Source organism: Macaca thibetana, chromosome 9 (assembly GCF_024542745.1).
Source record: "Macaca thibetana thibetana isolate TM-01 chromosome 9, ASM2454274v1, whole genome shotgun sequence".
Classification (NCBI taxonomy): Eukaryota; Metazoa; Chordata; class Mammalia; order Primates; family Cercopithecidae; genus Macaca; species Macaca thibetana.
In genome coordinates, this window is record NC_065586.1 from 105,996,805 (window position 1) to 106,015,793 (window position 18,989).

The 18,989-nt window shown below is 46.4% G+C and overlaps 1 protein-coding gene across 4 annotated transcripts in view; it reads right to left on the bottom strand.

The window, feature by feature from the left end:
* The window catches only part of XPNPEP1 (X-prolyl aminopeptidase 1), a 63,044-nt gene that overhangs the window by 12,689 nt on the left and 31,366 nt on the right, over nucleotides 1-18,989 (bottom strand). For 3 of the 4 annotated variants that reach the window (XM_050804277.1, XM_050804280.1, XM_050804278.1), the window contains 11 exons: nucleotides 15,996-16,059; nucleotides 14,702-14,806; nucleotides 11,464-11,556; nucleotides 11,010-11,153; nucleotides 9,207-9,302; nucleotides 7,023-7,104; nucleotides 5,301-5,511; nucleotides 3,390-3,479; nucleotides 2,692-2,742; nucleotides 840-898; nucleotides 631-708 (listed from right to left, as the gene is read on the bottom strand). In XM_050804277.1, the coding sequence (XP_050660234.1) occupies nucleotides 631-708; nucleotides 840-898; nucleotides 2,692-2,742; nucleotides 3,390-3,479; nucleotides 5,301-5,511; nucleotides 7,023-7,104; nucleotides 9,207-9,302; nucleotides 11,010-11,153; nucleotides 11,464-11,556; nucleotides 14,702-14,806; nucleotides 15,996-16,059 (1,073 nt within the window). The remainder of the gene's footprint in view (nucleotides 1-630; nucleotides 709-839; nucleotides 899-2,691; nucleotides 2,743-3,389; nucleotides 3,480-5,300; nucleotides 5,512-7,022; nucleotides 7,105-9,206; nucleotides 9,303-11,009; nucleotides 11,154-11,463; nucleotides 11,557-14,701; nucleotides 14,807-15,995; nucleotides 16,060-18,989) is intronic. The other variant, XM_050804279.1, reaches the window with a different exon arrangement.

The following is an 18,989-nucleotide window of genomic DNA, read 5'->3' on the forward strand; positions in this document are numbered from 1 at the left end:
CTCACACCTGTAATCCCAGCACTTTGGGAGGCCGAGACGAGTGGATCACGAAGTCAGGAGATCGAGACCATCCTGGCTAACACGGTGAAAAACCCCGTCTCTACTAAAAAAAATACAAAAAATTAGCCGGGCGTGGTGGTGGGCGCCTGTAGTCCCAGCTTCTAGGGAAGCTGAGGCAGGAGAATGGCGTGAACCTGGGAGGCGGTGGAGCTTGCATTGAGCGGAGATCGCGCGACTGCACTCCAGTCTGGGTGACAGAGCGAGACTCCAGTCTGGGTGACAGAGCGAGACTCCGTCTCAAAAAAAAAAAAAAACCCAGTCATCAAGATGCAAGGGCTATACATACAGTTCCTGCAGCTTCAAAAAGGAAAGAGGGACACGGACACCCAGCTGACTACAATGTAGAGAATGCCAGTGCCATACTGAGCCTAAGAGGAGGCTCCCAAAAGGCAGAGGCTTGGGGATTGGGAGAAAATAAAACCTTAGAGGTCTTATTTCTCTTCATTTTACAGTCTCAACAGACAGATGAAGGTGGGCACAGAGGCCTCTGGTAAAATAATGTCTCTCCCCTGCTCAGGCTCCTGTGCAGAAGCAGCAATGCCCGGCAGCATGCTCCTCCGCATGCCTTACGCGTAGTGAATGATGGCGCCGTTGGGTCCCGTACTGGAAATCGTTGGGAAGCTCAGGTCCACAAAGTCTGCCTGTTGTCTGTAACAGAAAGACAGAAGCAGAGTGGCTTAAAGGTTTTCACTGTGCTAAGATTCAGGGCCCTTCCAGCCTCATTCAACTTGCAAGAAAATCAGCACGAGGTTCCTGGGTCCCCCCAAATGGATCCTCACCTGCGAAACTCCTCAGCTTTGTCAGCAGCTGAGATCTCTGTCACACCACCTTTGGGAACCTATGAGAAAACTGCTTATAATTATCTGGTGAGATAAATCCATGTGTGCCTCTTACAAATTAGAGGAGATACTTTAAAAGCTTACTTTTTCCTCAATTTCTTCATCCCAACTGCCCAATCTACAGGATACATCCTCAGCAAGGGAGAACTCCCAAAGGTTCTCACCAAAGCTATCTAAAATATAACAGTTTCTATTCATTTAATTTTTCACTCAACTATTGTGCTTCAGTATTTTATCCTAAAACCTCCCAAAACAATGTATCTAAGTTTAAAAATTCAAAAGCATCCCCTCCTAAGAAATCATCCTAAGAAAATCATTCTAGAGAAATAAAAAAGATAAATGCAGAGATACTATTGCAGGATTACTGATAACAGCAAAAAATTAAAAACAACCCAAACATTTAAAAATAGGAGGACTGGGTTAGTAAATCAGTATAGCCACTAGATGAGTTTTCATTTGGATCCTTTTTTAAGGCCTCAACGTACATGGAAAATGTTCACACTATGAGTCTAAGAGAATAAAATAAACAAAACATAAAATCGTATCTAAACCAGGTGTGATGGCTCACACCTATATTCCTAGCACTTTGGGAGGTCAAGATAGGCAGATCACTTGAGCCCAGGAGTTTGAGCCTGGGCAACATGGCAAAACCCCATCTCTACAAAAAAAAAAAAAAAAAAAAAAAAAACACAGAAAAAATCAGCTGGGCGTGATGATGCACTCCTGAAGTCCCAACTACTTGGGAGGCTGAGGTGGGAGTATCACCTGAGCTTGGGGAGGCTGAGGCTGCAGTGAGCTGTGATCACACCACTACTCTCCAGCCCATGCAACAGATGAGACCCCATCTCAAAAGAAAAAAAAGAAAAAGAAAAAAAAATGTATCTGCATACTAAGAGACATGTAAAAATAATTTATATTTTTAAAAATAATTTAAGGCCGGGGGTGGTGGCTCACGCCTATAATCCCAGCACTTTGGGAGGCCGAGGTGGGTGGATCACGAGGTCAGGAGATCAAGATCACAGTGAAACCCCATCTCTACTAAAAATACAAAAAATTAGCCGGGTGTGGTGGCGGGCACCTGTAGTCCCAGCTACTTGGGAGGCTGAGGCAGGAGAATGGCGTGAACCTAGGAGGCAGAGCTTTCAGTGAGCAGAGATTGCACGACCGCACTCCAGCCTGGGTGACAGAGCAAGACTCCGTCTCAAAAAAAATTAAAAAAATAATAATAATAATAATAATTTACATAGATGAACAATCACCAGAAGGAAACATGAGGAAAAAAGTTACACTGGTGGGAATAAAGACAATATTTTCTTTTTCCAATTAAAGAGTTGTTTATACAGTACTTAAAGGGAACATGATACTGTTTAACAACAGCACAGAGAAACCACCCTCTTGCCAACTACAGCAAGAAATTAACGGCCAAGAGTCAATTTAATATAAAAAGGTTCATGGCTTAAACTGAAGTTCAAAATGTACACAAAGATCTTTTTCTCCTAATATAATCAGCTTGCCTATAATAATAATATAAGAGTCATTTTTCCTTATAATGAAATTCCACTTAGTTATGATTCCCTAACCCAAAAAGCATCCACTCTATTATGGAACTTCTTTCTTCATTCTTGTTACTATTTTCATAATTAAAGAATTTTGAAATCTACACACACCAAATTTCCGGAGAGTATTATTAAAATAGAGCCCAAAAATTTGATGAAGATCTCAGACCTCATGGTCAGCAGAGGTAGGTCTGAGTAATGTATACCCACATATTAAACAAAGACTAAGAACCAACCTCTTTCTCCAGCCAGTTAAAGAGTTCACAGAGAGCAACAGCATCTTTAATCTGTGCAAACAATGGAGACATTTTTTTAAGTTGTTACTGAAAGTCACACGACCAGATTCAGAGCCTAGCCCTAATGCAATACTGAGAAGGCTGTACCTGCAGGGTCACACACCATCAGCAACCAGAGCTTTACATGTGGACATTTCTGGGAAGCCGGTGTGTGCAGCAACTCCCATTACCAGGGAAAGGCTCCTCTGCTATTCGGTAGTTCAGGTACAATCAGGAAAGGCCCCACCTCAGAGCACAGGGAGCTCCTCCAAAAGGTTAACTTAAAGGTTAAGAACCCTACAGGGGCCAGGAAAAAATAGGCCACTATCAAAAGCCACCTCTGAGCCCAAAATCTTTTGAGACCCATCCTTTGTTCTGAAACACAATCTGGCTCTTTTATGAGGCTTCATCAGCATCATGTCATCACCATTATCTACACTATTATCATCAATATCTCCTTTTGTGTTGTGTATTATACTTTGTAAAGATCTAATCCATCAAGTATTTTATTTCATTCCCTCATTAACTCTGGAAGGCCAGGAGGCTGAGGCTCAGGGAGATTCTAACCTTGTGCCAGGCTCAATGCCACAGAGGAGGTGAAGGAGCCAGGCCTTCTGACCACCTCACATCCCATCTTCTGCACCAGCTCCTCTACTCACGTGAGCCCGCCTCATGCCTTCTGACTCGGCTGAATTCTTCACAGCTTTGGCGATGCAGATGGGGGTGTAAGGCATACAGCAGCGGTGGTCCTAGAGGCAAAGGGCAGTAGGGTGGGAAACCAAACCTGCTGCACCCACACAAGACCAAGGCAACAACCTGTTTGCTCAGCAAAACTTACTTTAGACCAATCATTTGAAGAGCTCCCCCTGGGGACCCACACAGCTGTCCCCTGGGGCCCCAACGACCTGTACCTTTTGATTGATGACCCTGAGCTTAAGCTCAACCAAAAAGAGTAGGTACATCAAACAAGGTGTCTCTCTTCCATCCCTCACTCCCTTAGCTCTTTGAGACTGCTGGCTGCCTGCCATCAGCAAGACACTGCTTTCCAAACCACTGTGGCTGTGGTTAGAGTTCACTAACCCTGAGAGCCTGACCGAAATCACCCTTCTCTTGCTGCACAAAGGGGGCTTTTTCTCCCTGTCTGGTGATGCACATGACCTGATGAGTGAGGTCTCCTGCTCCCTCCCTTCCCACCCAGTGGTCCTATCTCAGCTACTGATAATGATCTGATCTTAAAAGGCTAGAGAAGACCCTTTCCAATTTGAGAACAAGTTAAAATCCAGCAGACGGGGCCTCAGCACACCTGACACTTGCACAGAGCTTCTCAAATTGCTTTCGTGATCTTATCTCCTTTTCTCTTTCCAGAGAGAGAGGAGAGAGAGAGAGGAGGAGTCACACTGTGTGTGACGGTGGCAGGGGTACAATGGTAAGCCGGATCTAGACAGCCAGGCCTGGTCTCTTCCCAGGATGGCCCACTGATCAGTGGAGAAGAGAGAACATCACTGGGCTTGCCAAAGGCCACTTGGCAGCCAGAGGCCAAGGGCAGGACAGTAGAAAAGCCTACCTCTAAAGAGGCCTGGATTCCAGTCCTATCCCAGACCCTAATTAAAATGAGGCAACAAGTGTCAGCTGCTTAGCACTGCCCAGCAAGGGCTCAGTAAAGGGCAAGCCTATCACTATCACTTGAATTTGACAAGTTCCCAACTCCCCAGTCCTCTCTAGGCCTCAAGTGTCCTTAGCTATAAAATGTGGTGGGGCAGAAGGAGGGGGTAGAGAAGCATTTCCCAAGCTTCAAGCATTCTCATACCACCTGCACAGTTTTTACCCTAGCTTCTTATCCACTGTACCCTTATTCACTTAGTACTTTTCTTTAAACCATCTTTAAATAAGCTTTATTAAACTCAACTTTATTTTTTTTTTTTTTTTTTTTTTTTTTTTTTTTTTGAGATGGAGTCTGGCTCTGTCGCCCGGGCTGGAGTGCAGTGGCCGGATCTCAGCTCACTGCAAGCTCCGCCCCCTGGGTTTATGCCATTCTCCTGCCTCAGCCTCCCGAGTAGCTGGGACTACAGGCGCCCGCCGCCTCGCCCGGCTAGTTTTTTGTATTTTTTAGTAGAGACGGGGTTTCACCGTGTTCGCCAGGATGGTCTCGATCTCCTGACCTCGTGATCCGCCCGTCTCGGCCTCCCAAAGTGCTGGGATTACAGGCTTGAGCCACCGCGCCCGGCTAAACTCAACTTTATTTTAAATAATTGTAATATCACGAACTCCTGCTAGTTATGGTTTTTCTACTATATGCTAAATGCTGTTAAAACAGATAAATTTAAGTAAACCTAAATAATAATGTGTACCACCTAAAATAATCTCTCATGCCACGCTCTGGAAAACACAAGACTCAACAAGCAATAAGGGCCCTCAGGCTCTTGATATGGCTCCAGCTCTAAGGCCTCATCCAGGGAGACCACAGTTCTGATCCAACAGGCAGCCTCAGAAGTCTGCCTCTGCTCCAAAGACAATACCAGAACTGGGAAGGGGGTGGCAGAGTTTAGATGGACCAAAGTGGGGTCACCAACCTTGGGGATGGCCTCGCTCACAGCATAGCTGGCCTTGTCGCTGACCCACACCTTCTCCCTTGGGGAGAGATCAGCACACAGGGCCTTGAGTTCGCTCAGGATGGACTTGTAGGGATGCACCTGGATCCTGTATTCGGCCTCCAGACCCAAGTCAAGAAGCAGGTGCTCCTTCACACTGGGGGCGTCTATGCGGTCACCATCAATGAAGAGCCTGCAGATGGAGGACAAGTGGGTGGCAGCAAAAGGAGGCAACATGAGTGAGAGGGTGGCAACACAGACACACATACACATCAGGCTCTGTTTCCTGGCAACCAAAACCAAGCCCCTTTTCTCTCCTCCCCACTCCTTTCCCAAATCCTGCCCTCCAAGCTGCATTCCCTGTCCCTGTTTATGTTGTCATCATCCACCCAATTCACCAAGCCAGGAATCTGGGCAGTGTCCTTCATTGATGACCCTCTTCCTGTCCTTCATTAAGACCTTGGGACCCACAGCCTAAATCTCCATCTAATCTGTCCAGCTCAACTACAGCCTCGCCCAGTCACCACTCAGGTTCAGATCCCACCATCTCTCACTTGGGTTAGTGCCACAGCCTCTAAGTCTTTCCCCGTCTGCCGATGTTTCAGTCATAATGTTCTTTACAAGTTGTACGTCTAACACGTGGTTCCCTCTGAAAAATTCTTTCAACAGCTTCCCACTATTCTTGTTCAGAACAAGAACCCAAGCTCCTGAATGCGGCCCACAAGGCCTTTCTTTTCTGCGGCCCCTGCTCACATTCTGTCCTCATTATGTTCTGACCTCACTGAACCACTTCAGGTCCTCCACATGCACTGTGCTCTCTGCTGCCCAGAGTCTCTGAAAATGCTCTTCCCTCTGCTTGGATCACGGTTCCCCGCTCCTCCTCACCCTGCCATTCACCTGACTCACCCACATTTATCCTTACTCTCTGCTTCAATATTACTTTCCCCAAGAATCTCCTCTGATCTCCAAGTCTAGGTCAGGCCCCTCTCATAACACCTGCATCCTTCCCACAAGCAGACTGGTGCCCACTTATGTGCCCAAATACTTTAGAAAGAGGACATGCTCATCTCCCTGACTCCAACCCAGGACCCCGTCCTGTTTCAGTCACCCTAGCACCTAACAGAGACCCTAAGCACATCACTGGCACTTAATAAATGTGCTGTCTTAATACAAAAAGCTATTTAACTAGAACAGTAATGAAAAAAAAGGCTATAAGAAATGCTTTGAAAAAATAAACTGACAATTCAACAAAGCGTAGCTGGAGGGGTTTTCCCATATTATTTTTGACCTTCAAAATGACTGGGTTTATTTGCATTGTGGACCCAGAATTGTACAGTTGAACATATATACCCCTTTACACTGGCTGCTAGAAAACTTGCCAAAGAATGTGTGGCCTGAACAAGACCTTGCAGCAAAAATGTGGTGAACTAACCTCACTCCAGCTTGGTCCTAACGTCCTCACCTAATTGTTTTTCAGTCTCACAGTACTACAGACACTTTCATGCGTTTCAAATCATTTTGGGGGCTCAAAGAGAGGCAGGATATAAATAAACACCTACTGCTAAGGAAGACAAGAAGGGAAAATGTTAAAAGGGCAAGAAAAAAGCAGCACGTCAGTGAACTAGCAGGCAGTGATGGGTGGGCCAGGACCAGAAAGGGCACACCAGGGCTCTGAGGAGTTCCAGATGCGGGGCAAACACTCACATGATCGTCTCTAGTCCTATGATTGCGTAGGAGAAAAATACTGGATTGTGCTCCACATCTGATCCTCGGAGATTAAATAGCCCTAGAAAAGAAATCAAAGTCCCTGTCACCTGTCTGACTTAAGATTTTAAGGGGTCGCTTGTAGGGGGAGGGAAGAGCTTCAGCTTGGAGTCCAGCTGCTGTGGAAGGATTCAGTGGAATCGCACAGAAAGGCTGGGAGCCTGACTCCTGTTTGGTTCCACCTCTGAACTGCAATTGCTCATGTCCACCACGTGAGGGCACCAGAGCTGTTTCTCATGCTTCCACATCACTGCCGGGAGAAGGGAATAAAAGCTATTAGTCAAAATCCTGAGAACTGCCCCCACAAGCAGTTGAAATGCAATCCGCCTAGTGGCGACCTGCCAGGCCTGGCCTTGAAGCCGACAAACCTCTAGCACTCCCAAATAAAAGGGAAGGAGACAAGCCCTCTCTCCCTTCTGAGGCAGATGACCTAGGGTAGAAAAACTGAGGCCCTCACACAAGGGAAGCCAGGCAAGCCTCCTCTGTAAGGGTCAGTGAGCCCCATGGAGACGGAGCTTCCTGTCAGAGGTGGAAAGAAAAGCAGTGAGTCAGCGAGGCTGCAGCTCGCGAATGAAATCAGAGCCTGCAGCCCACCCATGGGTCTGCCCCGGCACCACTACTGGGTGGAGGACCTGCGGACAGCCAGTGGCAGTGATGTTGCTGAACGTCTGAGAACTAGAGAGACCAGGAGAGAGCACAGTTCTGGTCCCACGACTTCCAGCTTCCATCACTTGTTCTCATGAGGATCAGAGCAAAAAAAGGCCTGGGCATTAAACGTACAACCTCTATTTTAAAATAACGGCTTCTCAAAATAAAGTGATGAGGCAACATTTTTTACCTATCATACTAGCACTTCTTAAAAAATGACAGTACCTGGGGTTAGGGTGTGGCAAGATGGACAAATTCAAATACCAAGGTGCAAACTTTCTGGCAGGCAAAGGGCAAAATGGGTCAAAAGCCCTAAAAGCCAACCAGAAATAGGAAGAAAATTATCAAACACTAAGACATAGATTCATGAACCAAGATTTTCATGGTAGCATCGTAATAAATTATGGGATTACTGCAAATAACCCAAAGGTCATCCTTAGGGAAACAGTTAAATAAACTATGGTATAACCACATGATGGAATATTTAATACTCACTTAAAGTTATGCTTATATATGCTTATAGTACACTGATACAGTGAAAAAAATCAGGCCATAAAATGATATATGCATAGAATATTGACACTGATTATCTCTAAGTAGCAGAATTTATAGGTGATTTTTTTCTTCTTCTTTTTACTTCCTCTGCACTTTCCAAGTCTTCTATCATGGGATTGTGTTTTTGTTACAATCGGGGAGAGAAAAAAGTTTTCCATGTGTTTTTCTCTGACGCTGAGGTCATTAAGTTAATTAAGGATGTAAGTCACTGATACACTTGACAATGTTTTGGGGATGGAAGACGCAGGGATTGAAGAGAGAGGACACTGCGGCAGGGTCTCATTCTCTAGCGAGAAGGCAAAAAGAGAAAGCAGTGCCTCTCCTCAGTTGCCCTGGGTCAAATCGACTCAGAAACCAGAAGACAGGACAGGAAAGTTCAACCAGATTCCATCAGGTTTTAGATGAAAGAAGGTGCTGAACAATTGCATGAAGGTGGGTTAAGGTCTAAAGATTGAGAAACTTGCTATTAAAGGGCTTGGGGAAGAACTTTCGGTTCCTAGTTTTCTGAGGTAGAAACGTTCCCAGAACATTCTCACTATAAAGACCTTAGGAACTACAGGACGAGTGTAAAGAAAGAAGGCTTCTGCTATGATCCCACTTCTACACCTACAGAGAGGCTGACAGACATAAAATATTGGTAGGAAATGCCCTTCCTTAGAGGTGCCATGGTCCTGAGGGACTGGCCAGAGGTGAGCATCACCCAGCTGTAATACTGCTCTGGGCAAGCCTCACTCCCCTCCCCAATTCCCTGTAATTCTTTCTCCTTCATCCTAATTGGCATCTCCTATACCCATTTGGAACATAGTCTTCTGCTTATTCCCTGGCCACTCAGAAAAGTTGAATGGCATGAACACACAGATTCCCAGAGACCCAAAGGAGAGATCGGGTAACATGCCCAAACAGCGAAACCAGAGCACTCACACGCAATCTCATCCAAGGCAGTGACCACAAACCACATGACGTTCCTCTCAGCCATTTTCAACCGAAGGTCTGCAACCTTGTCCTTCCAGGAGATGCCTGCAAGAAACAAATGTGCTTTAACTCCAGCCCTGGTCCCAGAAAGCAGTAGGAACCCAGTGAAAGAACCTACCCCAAACATCAGCACCACTTCTTACAGGGAGCACGCTATATTTACACAGACAGGAGGCCTGGATTCAAGCCCTATATAAGAGGTGTCCAAGCCACTTAACTGTCGTGAGCCTTGATTGCCTCACCAGTAAAATTCATTCATTTACGCATCCCACAAATGCCTGTGTAGCATCTAGATCTGCCAGGCATAGATACATGCCAGGCACTCTGCTGGTCACTGTGGTTACAGCTCTGAGCCAGACCCGGTCCCTGTCTTCATGGGGCTTATAATATAGAAGGGAAGACAGACAATGAAACCAGCAATTAACACACTACTGTAAATACTGATGCAATAGGGGACACACAGGGAGCTACATCAACACACCACCCAGCAGAGGGAACTCACCCAGTGTCAGAGGTCAGGGGAACGGCACCCACCATTTCATGCTCCTGGGGCTGCAAGACTTGCCTTTCGGTGCTAAGACCTAGGAATTCCCTGCAGTCTGACTCACTGGGATTACCACTTCCAAATCACATTTGCCCTTTTAGACACTGCCAAGGCCTCCCTGCTGCTCTGCAAGATGAAATTGTGGTGCTAGAGGAGCTCACTCCATTGCCACCACAACCACCCTACCAGGGCAATTCATAACTCAGGGAACAGCCAATTGGGTGGGCATCTGTCTTATTCACTCAGCACCTTGCACGGCGTCCTGCAGATAGTAGGCACCCAAATGTGTACTGAACAAAAGCTTTATCAGCAACATTTGCTCTCCCCTCTCCTACAAGCAACAAGTCAGAGCTTCTGCTCTAGTGAAAAAAATTTCAAACCACGCTGATAGAAAATATTTAGCTGACCCTGGGCCACTCACTGGAGCCATCCTCCCCGTTCCGCAATACCCCTCTGGTGAGGATGTCACACAAGAAAGCAGGCTGGGGGCTGCCCCCACACCCAGGTCTGCTTTGAAGATCAGTTCGGGAATGCTGTTTAAAACTTGGCCCAGGATCTAGGCTGTCATGCTTTCTTCCCAGGACCCCTCTGGGCAACCTGCCTACATTCCACAGCCATCCCCCATCTACCTCTGTTTCTACAGCAAGACGCCCTCCCCTGCAGCCCCACCTCCAGGCCTCTCCCTCTGCCCCTTCACTGCTTCCTAAATCCACACAATGGTTCAGAGAACACGCTGCTTACCCAGCACTATCACGCAGGCCGGGGAAACACACCCACACCCCAAAGCCTCTAAAGCAGAAGGTAAAAGACAGAGGCCAGAGGCCTAGGAAGGTACATCTACAAATGCTGACATAAGAAGGGAAATGGAACCTAGAAACCTCTATGCTCTATTTCCAATACCAAATATGTTCGAGTGGCAGTTAGCAGCTGAGTGGTAAAAAAAAAAACTCAGTCCTTTCAGCAGCACCCAAAAAGTCACCCAAACGAGCTTTGCAAAAATAACCAAAGCCAAACTAAGTGGCAAGTAGGTGGCAACAGTGGAAACAAATAAAGCTCCTGCTTCTTCAAATATCCCATTGGGGCAGAGGAGGGCAAAATCCTCCCGTCAGCTCAAACTCAACTTGGATTCGGAGGAAGAGGTTGGAGACAATAGCAAGAGGTAAGGGGACAATGATGGGGGCCCTGCTGGGTGGAACCGTGATTCTGACCTGTGTAATCCAGGCCCAGTGTGAGGAGAGGCTTGCAAGGGCGCTCAGGACGGTCTGTCCAGATTTTGTCAACGAGGTTCTCCTTGACAGGAATGAGGTGGTGGCCGGCACTTCTCAGAACTTTGGCCATTTTCTTCCAATAATCTGAGGAGACACATTGTGGCCCAGCCATGAGCCGAACGCCCATTGCAGCGGGGCAGGCAGCAGGGCCTTGAAAATCCGGAACCTTCGGAAAGGTGGTCCTGCCGTGGCCCAGAGCTGGGTGTGCAGGATGAAGAACTGTAAAAGCACATCTTCACCAACAGTGGAACTCTTCTCCTCACCTTGACCTCTACTATAAAATCAGTCATGCTGAGCTCCCCAATGCTCCACACCCCACAAGCAAACCAAGAGGATGGAGGAGAGTCTAAAAGCCACTTCCTTACCCAAGCAGAAAAGAACCAAGCTCACTTACCTGTAGGAATGATTAAGGGGTCCACACCAACCCTGGATCCTTCAGGAAGCACACTCACCAGCCAGTCTTCCTGAGTTGGTGTGTCCTTCAGACCTACGCGGGGAAGAACTGATAAGAAACAATTCCCAGTGGGTCCACGCTTATTATCCCACCAGAAGGATACAATTCTCTAACATCATGATAGCAGGGTCTTTATTAAGCAGCTTCTTTAAAGTGGATTGATAGGACTTAGAAAATCTTTGAACCTCCCTTAATCCTGGAAGGCAACAGAAAGAGGGAGAAGTGTAAGTTTGTGTGTATGAAAAGCATAAGACAAGGGTGAGACAGAAGGGAAAAAAGTACGATTTTTCACTTGACTCCTTATAAAAATATCCTGGGGATCACTGCCACGTAGGCACATGGTGTCACCACAAAGATAATCTCCTCAGTTCAGTCACTTCCCCACTACCGGTCACTTGATGAGAATGTGGGCAATGATTTGGTGAAGTCTGGGAACTGGGAGCCTCCCACATATCACACACCAGGTAAGGTGATAACACGCTCCCAGTGCCCGCCACTCATCTGCAAGGGCAGGGTGGCCAAGAGAAGGCCCCTGCCCCATAACCAGCCCCTGCATAGAGGGCTAAGCACAAGTCTCGGCAGCAAAGAGATCTTTCCAAAGTTTATAGGAGAGGCACACGGGCACCCATCCTGCTGTCTTTATTTATTCATTTATTTACTTTTGAAGACACAGTCTCACTCTGTTACGCAGGCTGGAGTGCAGTGGCACCATCTCGGCTCACTGCAACCTCCCCCTCCTGGGTTCAAGCGATTCTCCTGCCTCAGCCTCCCAAGTAGCTGGGATTACAGGCTCATGCTACCACATCCAAGTAATTTTGTATTTTTAGTAAAGATGGGGTTTCACCACGTTAGCCAGGCTGGTCTCGAACTCCTGGCCTCAAGTGATCCTCCCGCCTCAGCGTCCCAAAGTGCTGGCCGTCCTGTTGTCTTTAACATGGGCCTCTGGGTTCCCCAACTTCCAGGATGAGACAGCCCTTTCTGTTTCTAAGACGTTAGTCATAGGACACTATATCAGCCTCCAGAATGGAACTAAAATTACTTCTATAGTCCAGTTTTCCTTTAATCTAAGCCAACATCTTCCATATCTAGCCAGTTATCTTTGAGATGTATACTTTTTTTAACCAATCAGATTTTGGCCAAATAATTAACATCTTGATAAAATAAACATATATTTAGAGTAAAAGTTCACATATTCTAAAACAGTAGAAACTTATCTTTACTATTTTTCTCTACTGACTACTGATATAACCACATAACCACACAAGGGAAGTGCAAAGGTTTATAAAGAAAGAAGCTCATGAATTCCAACTCCAAAAAAATGCCTAGAAGCTGACATTGAGTTTCATTCTGCTATTTGATTCTTTCCTATTTTTTTTCAAACCACTAAACAAGCCACTTATTAACACAGTTTCTGTGAATGCCCTAGTACACTATATAGTATAGCTTTCACAGGATGAAGCCATGTCATTTCCTAGCAGACAGATCTTCGGCAAAACCCCAGGGATGAATCACTCACCGGCCAACCAAACCCACCAGAATCTCCCTACACACTTGACTGAGGAAACCAGGGAGGAGCCTGGAAGAGAGGAGGATTCACTCCCTCTGCCACCTCCGTGCTGCCACATACCTACATTAAGGAACAGGTAGGCAGTGTTCACACCTCTAACATGCTGACCCCCAAAATACTAACAGACCTAACAGACGGAATCTGTGGGCCCCAAAGAGAGATGCCTGCTCCCCGGGGGGACACAATGTTCTACTGGGTGCAAGAAGAAAGTATCAGAGCTTCTATTTGTATTTATTTTTTATAAAGAAATTACAAAGTTAGTTTTTGATATTTGGAATATAGAGGAACACTAGCACATATAAATAACATATAAACATACGTACATGTTGTGGGTACTTGACTCCCATTAACAGAAGCATGCAAACAAAAAAATTTAAAGACCACTAGCCTGTCCATTTATAACAGCCAGTCTCAAATGCCTGCCTGCGTGTGTGTGTGTGTGTGTGCGCGTGTGTGTGTGTGTGTGTGTGAGAGAGAGAGAGAGAGAGAGAGACAGACAGAGAGAAGGGGAAGGAGAAATCAAATGCAGCACAGGCAACAATCTGTAGCTTTGGTGTTTTTACATTTATGAAATGATTTTTGAAAATAGAAACTTAATCCAATGCCAGGACAAAAATGTTCCTTGTTCTTCCCAAAGACAAAGAACACGTGTGTGTGTGTGTGTGTGTGTGTGGAGGGTGTGTGGCGTACACCTGAGTGCACACACCCCTCGGTCAGCTGGCTGCCTGGATCTCAGGGTCATGGTCTAATCCTCTGTTCCCTGCTGTGAGTCTGGGGACTATTTCCTTTCCTCATTATTTCCTACAACAAACAAGAAGCATCAGGTATTTTGTTTCATCTTCTCTTTCTCACTTGGCCCTTCCTTCTCTTCTGTTCCCCAAGTTCAAAATTCAGGAAGCAAAGACTTTGTACAGTCCCTAAAACCGTGTTTCTAAAGACTATTTTAATGACAGGAATATACACACAGCAGTAAATTAAATGAAAACAGAGTACATACACACATTATTCAATAAATATTGATCTATACACTTTCCACATAGTATTGCTTTAATTCTCACCACTTTATATGTTATTTACTTACTGTGATTAATCCATTTTACAGATGAGGAAACTAAAGCACTGCAAGTGAAGCGACTAGCCCAAGAAAGTTCCAGACCCATTCGCTTGTCCTGCATGCTGCTCTTCTCCAGAGCTAAGCTGCCAGAAGCAAATCCAAGATCCTCAGAGAGAGCCTCGGGGGAAAACTTTCTGGCTCCTGTTGCCAATGACTCCTTGCCTTTATCTCACTCTGAATCATGAGGCAGCAAATAGTAGAAGGCCCCCAGTACCGAAGTGAAATGCACAGCAATGTGATCTGCAGCAAATCAACTGTCCTCTCTAGCCCTCAGTTTCCCCTCAATAAAATAAGTATCCTGAACCAGCGTCCTCCAAAATTGAATGTACATTGTTATGTATGTATAAGCATGCCATTTTTTTCCCCTCAGTTTCCCCTGGATTCTCAAAAAGGTCCATGACTGCATAAAAGGAGTACGATCCAGGAGTCCTGAGGACCTCTAGGATCCCTGCCGAGACCAGGCCAATTAAGTTTAGGCTAGCCATGCCTGTACCCACCCATCTTCATGAGTGTCCAGTTGCTGTCCATTTGCTTGGCAGCCTGGAGAAAGTAGCGCCCGTCAGTCCACATGGCTGCATGCTCTTCTGTGATGATGGCTGTGCCTGAAGCAGGGGAGAAAAAAAAAAAAGAAGAAAGGTTTCTAACAACTGCCCAGAAGCTGCACAAAATGACAGCAGGCAGGTGAGAGCAGTAAGAGGCACCAGCTCCTCCTAGTGGGGCAGATGGGTCCTTAACTCCAAAGAAACCTCTGGGCAAGAGAAGACCACACCACTGAGAACAAGCTGTGTGTCAAGCTCTGAAAGAACAGTCCTGAGACCCAAGCTGCCTGGCACTGGTCCCTGCACAAAAAAGACTGCACTTGCGCAGTACGAGTCAAAAACAGAGAATGGAGAACTGTAGACGTATGGCCAAGCGGTCTCGTATAATCAAGACACAGGGAGAGATGGTTCCTGCTCAGCAATCATAGCCACTCCTCTGCTCCACCAGACACCCCAGAAGAGCTGTTTCACCTTTCCTGGAGAAAGACCAAGTGGGCCCTATGAGTGTTCCTGCTGTGGTCACTAGCAGGAAGCTTACGCCTCCTACCTCTATCCGCCCTCCGTTCCCACAGACCTGGCAGAACTTGGGGCTTTTGGCAGAGGTGTCAGCCAAAGTCAATCCTAATGTGCCAACCAACACAAGCACTTACGCCAAAGGAAGCAGCGTGCTAATAACCGTGAGGGGAGGGGAGCTCCCACCTTGTCCAGCTTGCTTTACAGACAAATCTGAAGTGGGGAGTCCACCCTAAAACTCAAAGGCATAATGGTTTTGAGGAACACCAATGCAGCTTAACATTAACCTGTGTTATGTAAGCCAAGAGTGAAAACAGAGAAACCAAAAGCCAAGCACTTGGGAGAATTACTTGGGACCAATAAGCTAAGAGAGGAGGGTCTGAAACGATATTACAGTCTCATTTCTTATTTGGGACGCTAGTAACATAGGTATAGTCAGTTTAATTGATAGAACTTTCATATGTATGTTATATTCAATAAAAAGTTCAAAAACTTTTTAAAAATAAGAATTGTTAAAACTTTGAAAGCAAAGGTACAGAGAGGAATAAAAAGGGTTACTGCAAGGTGACCTTGGGGAGCCGGGAAAGGCTGGGAACCCACACCTTTCTGCAGAGAGTCAATGTGGAGCATCTGGTTTGCATTTTCTTTTTGCTTCTATATCACAGGCTGAAACTCGGTTCAGTTATTTTTAGGAGGCGAACAAAGGTGCAGCAAGAACAGAGAAAATGCAGTGACTCACCCGCAGAGCCATCGAATCCAGAGACAAAAGCCCGCCGACAGTCACACGGAGCAATATACTCACTCTGGAAAACAAAGATGACAACAAAGTGGGCCTCGATTACTCATGAGCAGACTGTTCTGCTTGCTTAGCCTTGTGCTAGGCACAGCGGGGACTATGAAGACTGGGGAATCCTTGGCACCCACCCTCAAGGAGCCAATAGTCTAGCTGAAAACAACAGATGAGCACACACTGCAGAAGACTCTAATTAATTAAGGGCAGAGAGAGCTGTTCCCTTTAGCCTCTATTTCCTCACTAGGAGAACAAAAGCACATCAGGAGAAACAGATAAAAACTGCTCTTTCTTCACTGAGATCTTACTCAAAAATCAAACCAATAGCCTTCTCCCCTCCTTGCCACTGACATTTAGGCATCTGTTATTTTTCTGAAGAGTAAGGCTGAATTTCTGTGTTAAGCACCAATAATTCCCTAACTTAAGTTTCTGTAGATACTGACTTGTTTCCAAACTTCCTGTCTGGGTCCTCCTCTGAGGGAGCATCACCAATCTCTCCCATGCAGGCCCCATCCCTTCCTGTTAGGGAGTGAGCGGAAATGCTTCATCCAATCCAGGAGGCTTCCGCAAAATAAAATATCATGTCCAAAACCAAGGTCTTCTCGGCTGATAATCCCCTTGCCTCTGTATGTAAGGGGGTTAGGGAGTGAAGAAAGTAAGAAATTCTTATGCCTAGGCAAAGGGTACAAGTCAAAGTGTGCAACTTCTGGTAATAGCCAGTGAGGCACAGAGAGTTTAAGTAACTTGCCCGAAATCACACAGCTAATTAAGTAGCAGAGGCAGGATTTGAACCTAGGCAGTCAACTCCAGAGTCTGGACTCTGAAGCCCTATGCCAGGCTGCCAATGCATGACATTTTATCTCTCACCCTCATCACTCTCTAGGATAAGACCAATAGCAAATGAGAAAACTGAGGTTCAAAGAGAGAATCTTTAAGTAACCTGCCCACTGACAAGTTAATGGTAGGCCAGGATCCAAAGCCACGCCTGCCTGAGTACAGAGCTGCTGCTCCTTCTGCAGTTATCAGGATTCTCCCAAGCCAAAGGACCTGGCAAGGTTAAGAAAGTTCAGTGTGGGGAATGGGGCTGCTGGCCAGACCCAAGGCATTTTTTAGGACAGTCAACGTGATGTAGGGGGAAAAGGCCCTCATGTTCCTTTCCTGCAGTATGGTTAAGAATTACCCCTTTCAGCCGGGCACAGTGGCTCATGCCTGTAATCCTGGTACTTTGGGTGGCTGAGGTGGGAGGATTGCTTGAGCTCAGGAACTCGAGACCAGCCTGAGAGCATGGTGAAACCTCATCTCTACAAAAAATACAAAAATTAGCCAGGCCCGGCGGCACGTGCCTGTAGTGCCAGCTATTCAGGAGGCTGAGGTGGGAGGATAATCTGAGCCCAGGAGGTTGAGGCTGCACAGTGAGGCGTGATTGCGCCACTGTATTCCAGCCTAGGCAACAGAGTGAGACATTGTCTCAAAAAATAAAAAAAATAAAAAGAACTGCCTTTTTCACCAAGGCACCAGCAATCACAGTCTCAAACCAGCCTCCAGGGAGATACCAGAAGGGCCAGCATAGAGAACCACAGTGGCAGGATAAAGCAGCTCTGGGCCACCTGCCCTCTAGCCCAGGCCCAGCTGCATAGTCTGCAACAAGTCCTGGCAGCTCTCTCAGCCTCATTTCCTCATCCCTAAGACAGGTCATTTCAGATTGCTAAATGCAACAGCAAGCACGTTTTATTCCTACAGCATAAAGGAACATTCAGTCAACAGCACTAAGGAAATAGAAAGAAATGGCCACCAGCATCGTTTAGAACTGCGGAATCCTCGTGTGTTTATTAACCCAGTAATCACCGTGTGCAACACTTTTTATTAAAAAGTAACAATGGAGGGGAAGGGTGGCCCACACATCTTCTGGGACTCTTGTGAGAAACAGTAAGTTAATGTCTTTGAAAACTCACTAGAAACCGGAAAGTGCTGCACATATGCAATGGAAGAGATGTTATTCATCTCTTCTTCCTAAACAGTGAGAAGGCATCTAAGGGGCTGGGAAAACTAAGTTAAAAATAACTCTTGTGCTAAAAATCACTGCGCACAATGGGGAATACACAGTGAGGGCACTCTCCACCAACAACATGACTCCACGGGCTTGGGGCTCTTCAACCCGTGACACAGGGTGAAGATACTGGCAAAGGCTGGTAGAGAACGCAGTGCAGGTCTGAGCCCAGGTGAACTCTTCCACTCAGGGACACAGTACTCTACGGATGCCCCATCCCTTTCTGGGTAAGCTTGGGAGAGATGGAAGATCCGCAGGGTTTAGCTAGACTTCTCCATCAGCAAAGGCAAGGAAAGAGTTCCTCCAAAGGGAGGTGGAATTAACAGCAAATGGACATGTTTAGTTTGGGATGGAGACAAGGTCTGGGGTAAGAATGTCCAGACATGACCTAAGTGGTCAACATTCCAGAAAGACATCGCTGAGCAAGGCTGGCCACAGCGTCACCTCCACACTGACAGGCTATGCAGAAGCCAGACAAGCACTGTGCCCAGGACTGTCACTCTCCTCCTCCCAGGCATGAAGCTGGCAACGCCCAGGGGCGGTCTCCTCAGAGCACAGCATAGGGCCTAAAATAAACCAAAGCTGTAGCATGCTAGGAAAAAGGAACAAAGAAGCACAGCTGCTGGCTTTTCTCAAAACCACCCATTTCTCTCCATTTCTAATAGCAGCACTCAGTCCAAGCCTCCATCATCTCTACCTGGACTACCGCCCCTACAATCCACTCTGCACATACACTCAGAGTGAGCTTTTCCAAATATCTAAGATCATGTTAGCAACCTCCTTAAAACCCTCCAATGGCTTCCTATAATATTTAAGATAAAATCCAAACTCTGGCCCACTCAAGGTACTCTGACTTTGCCAGTCCTCTTGCAGCTCTGCTCCCATTCACCATGCTC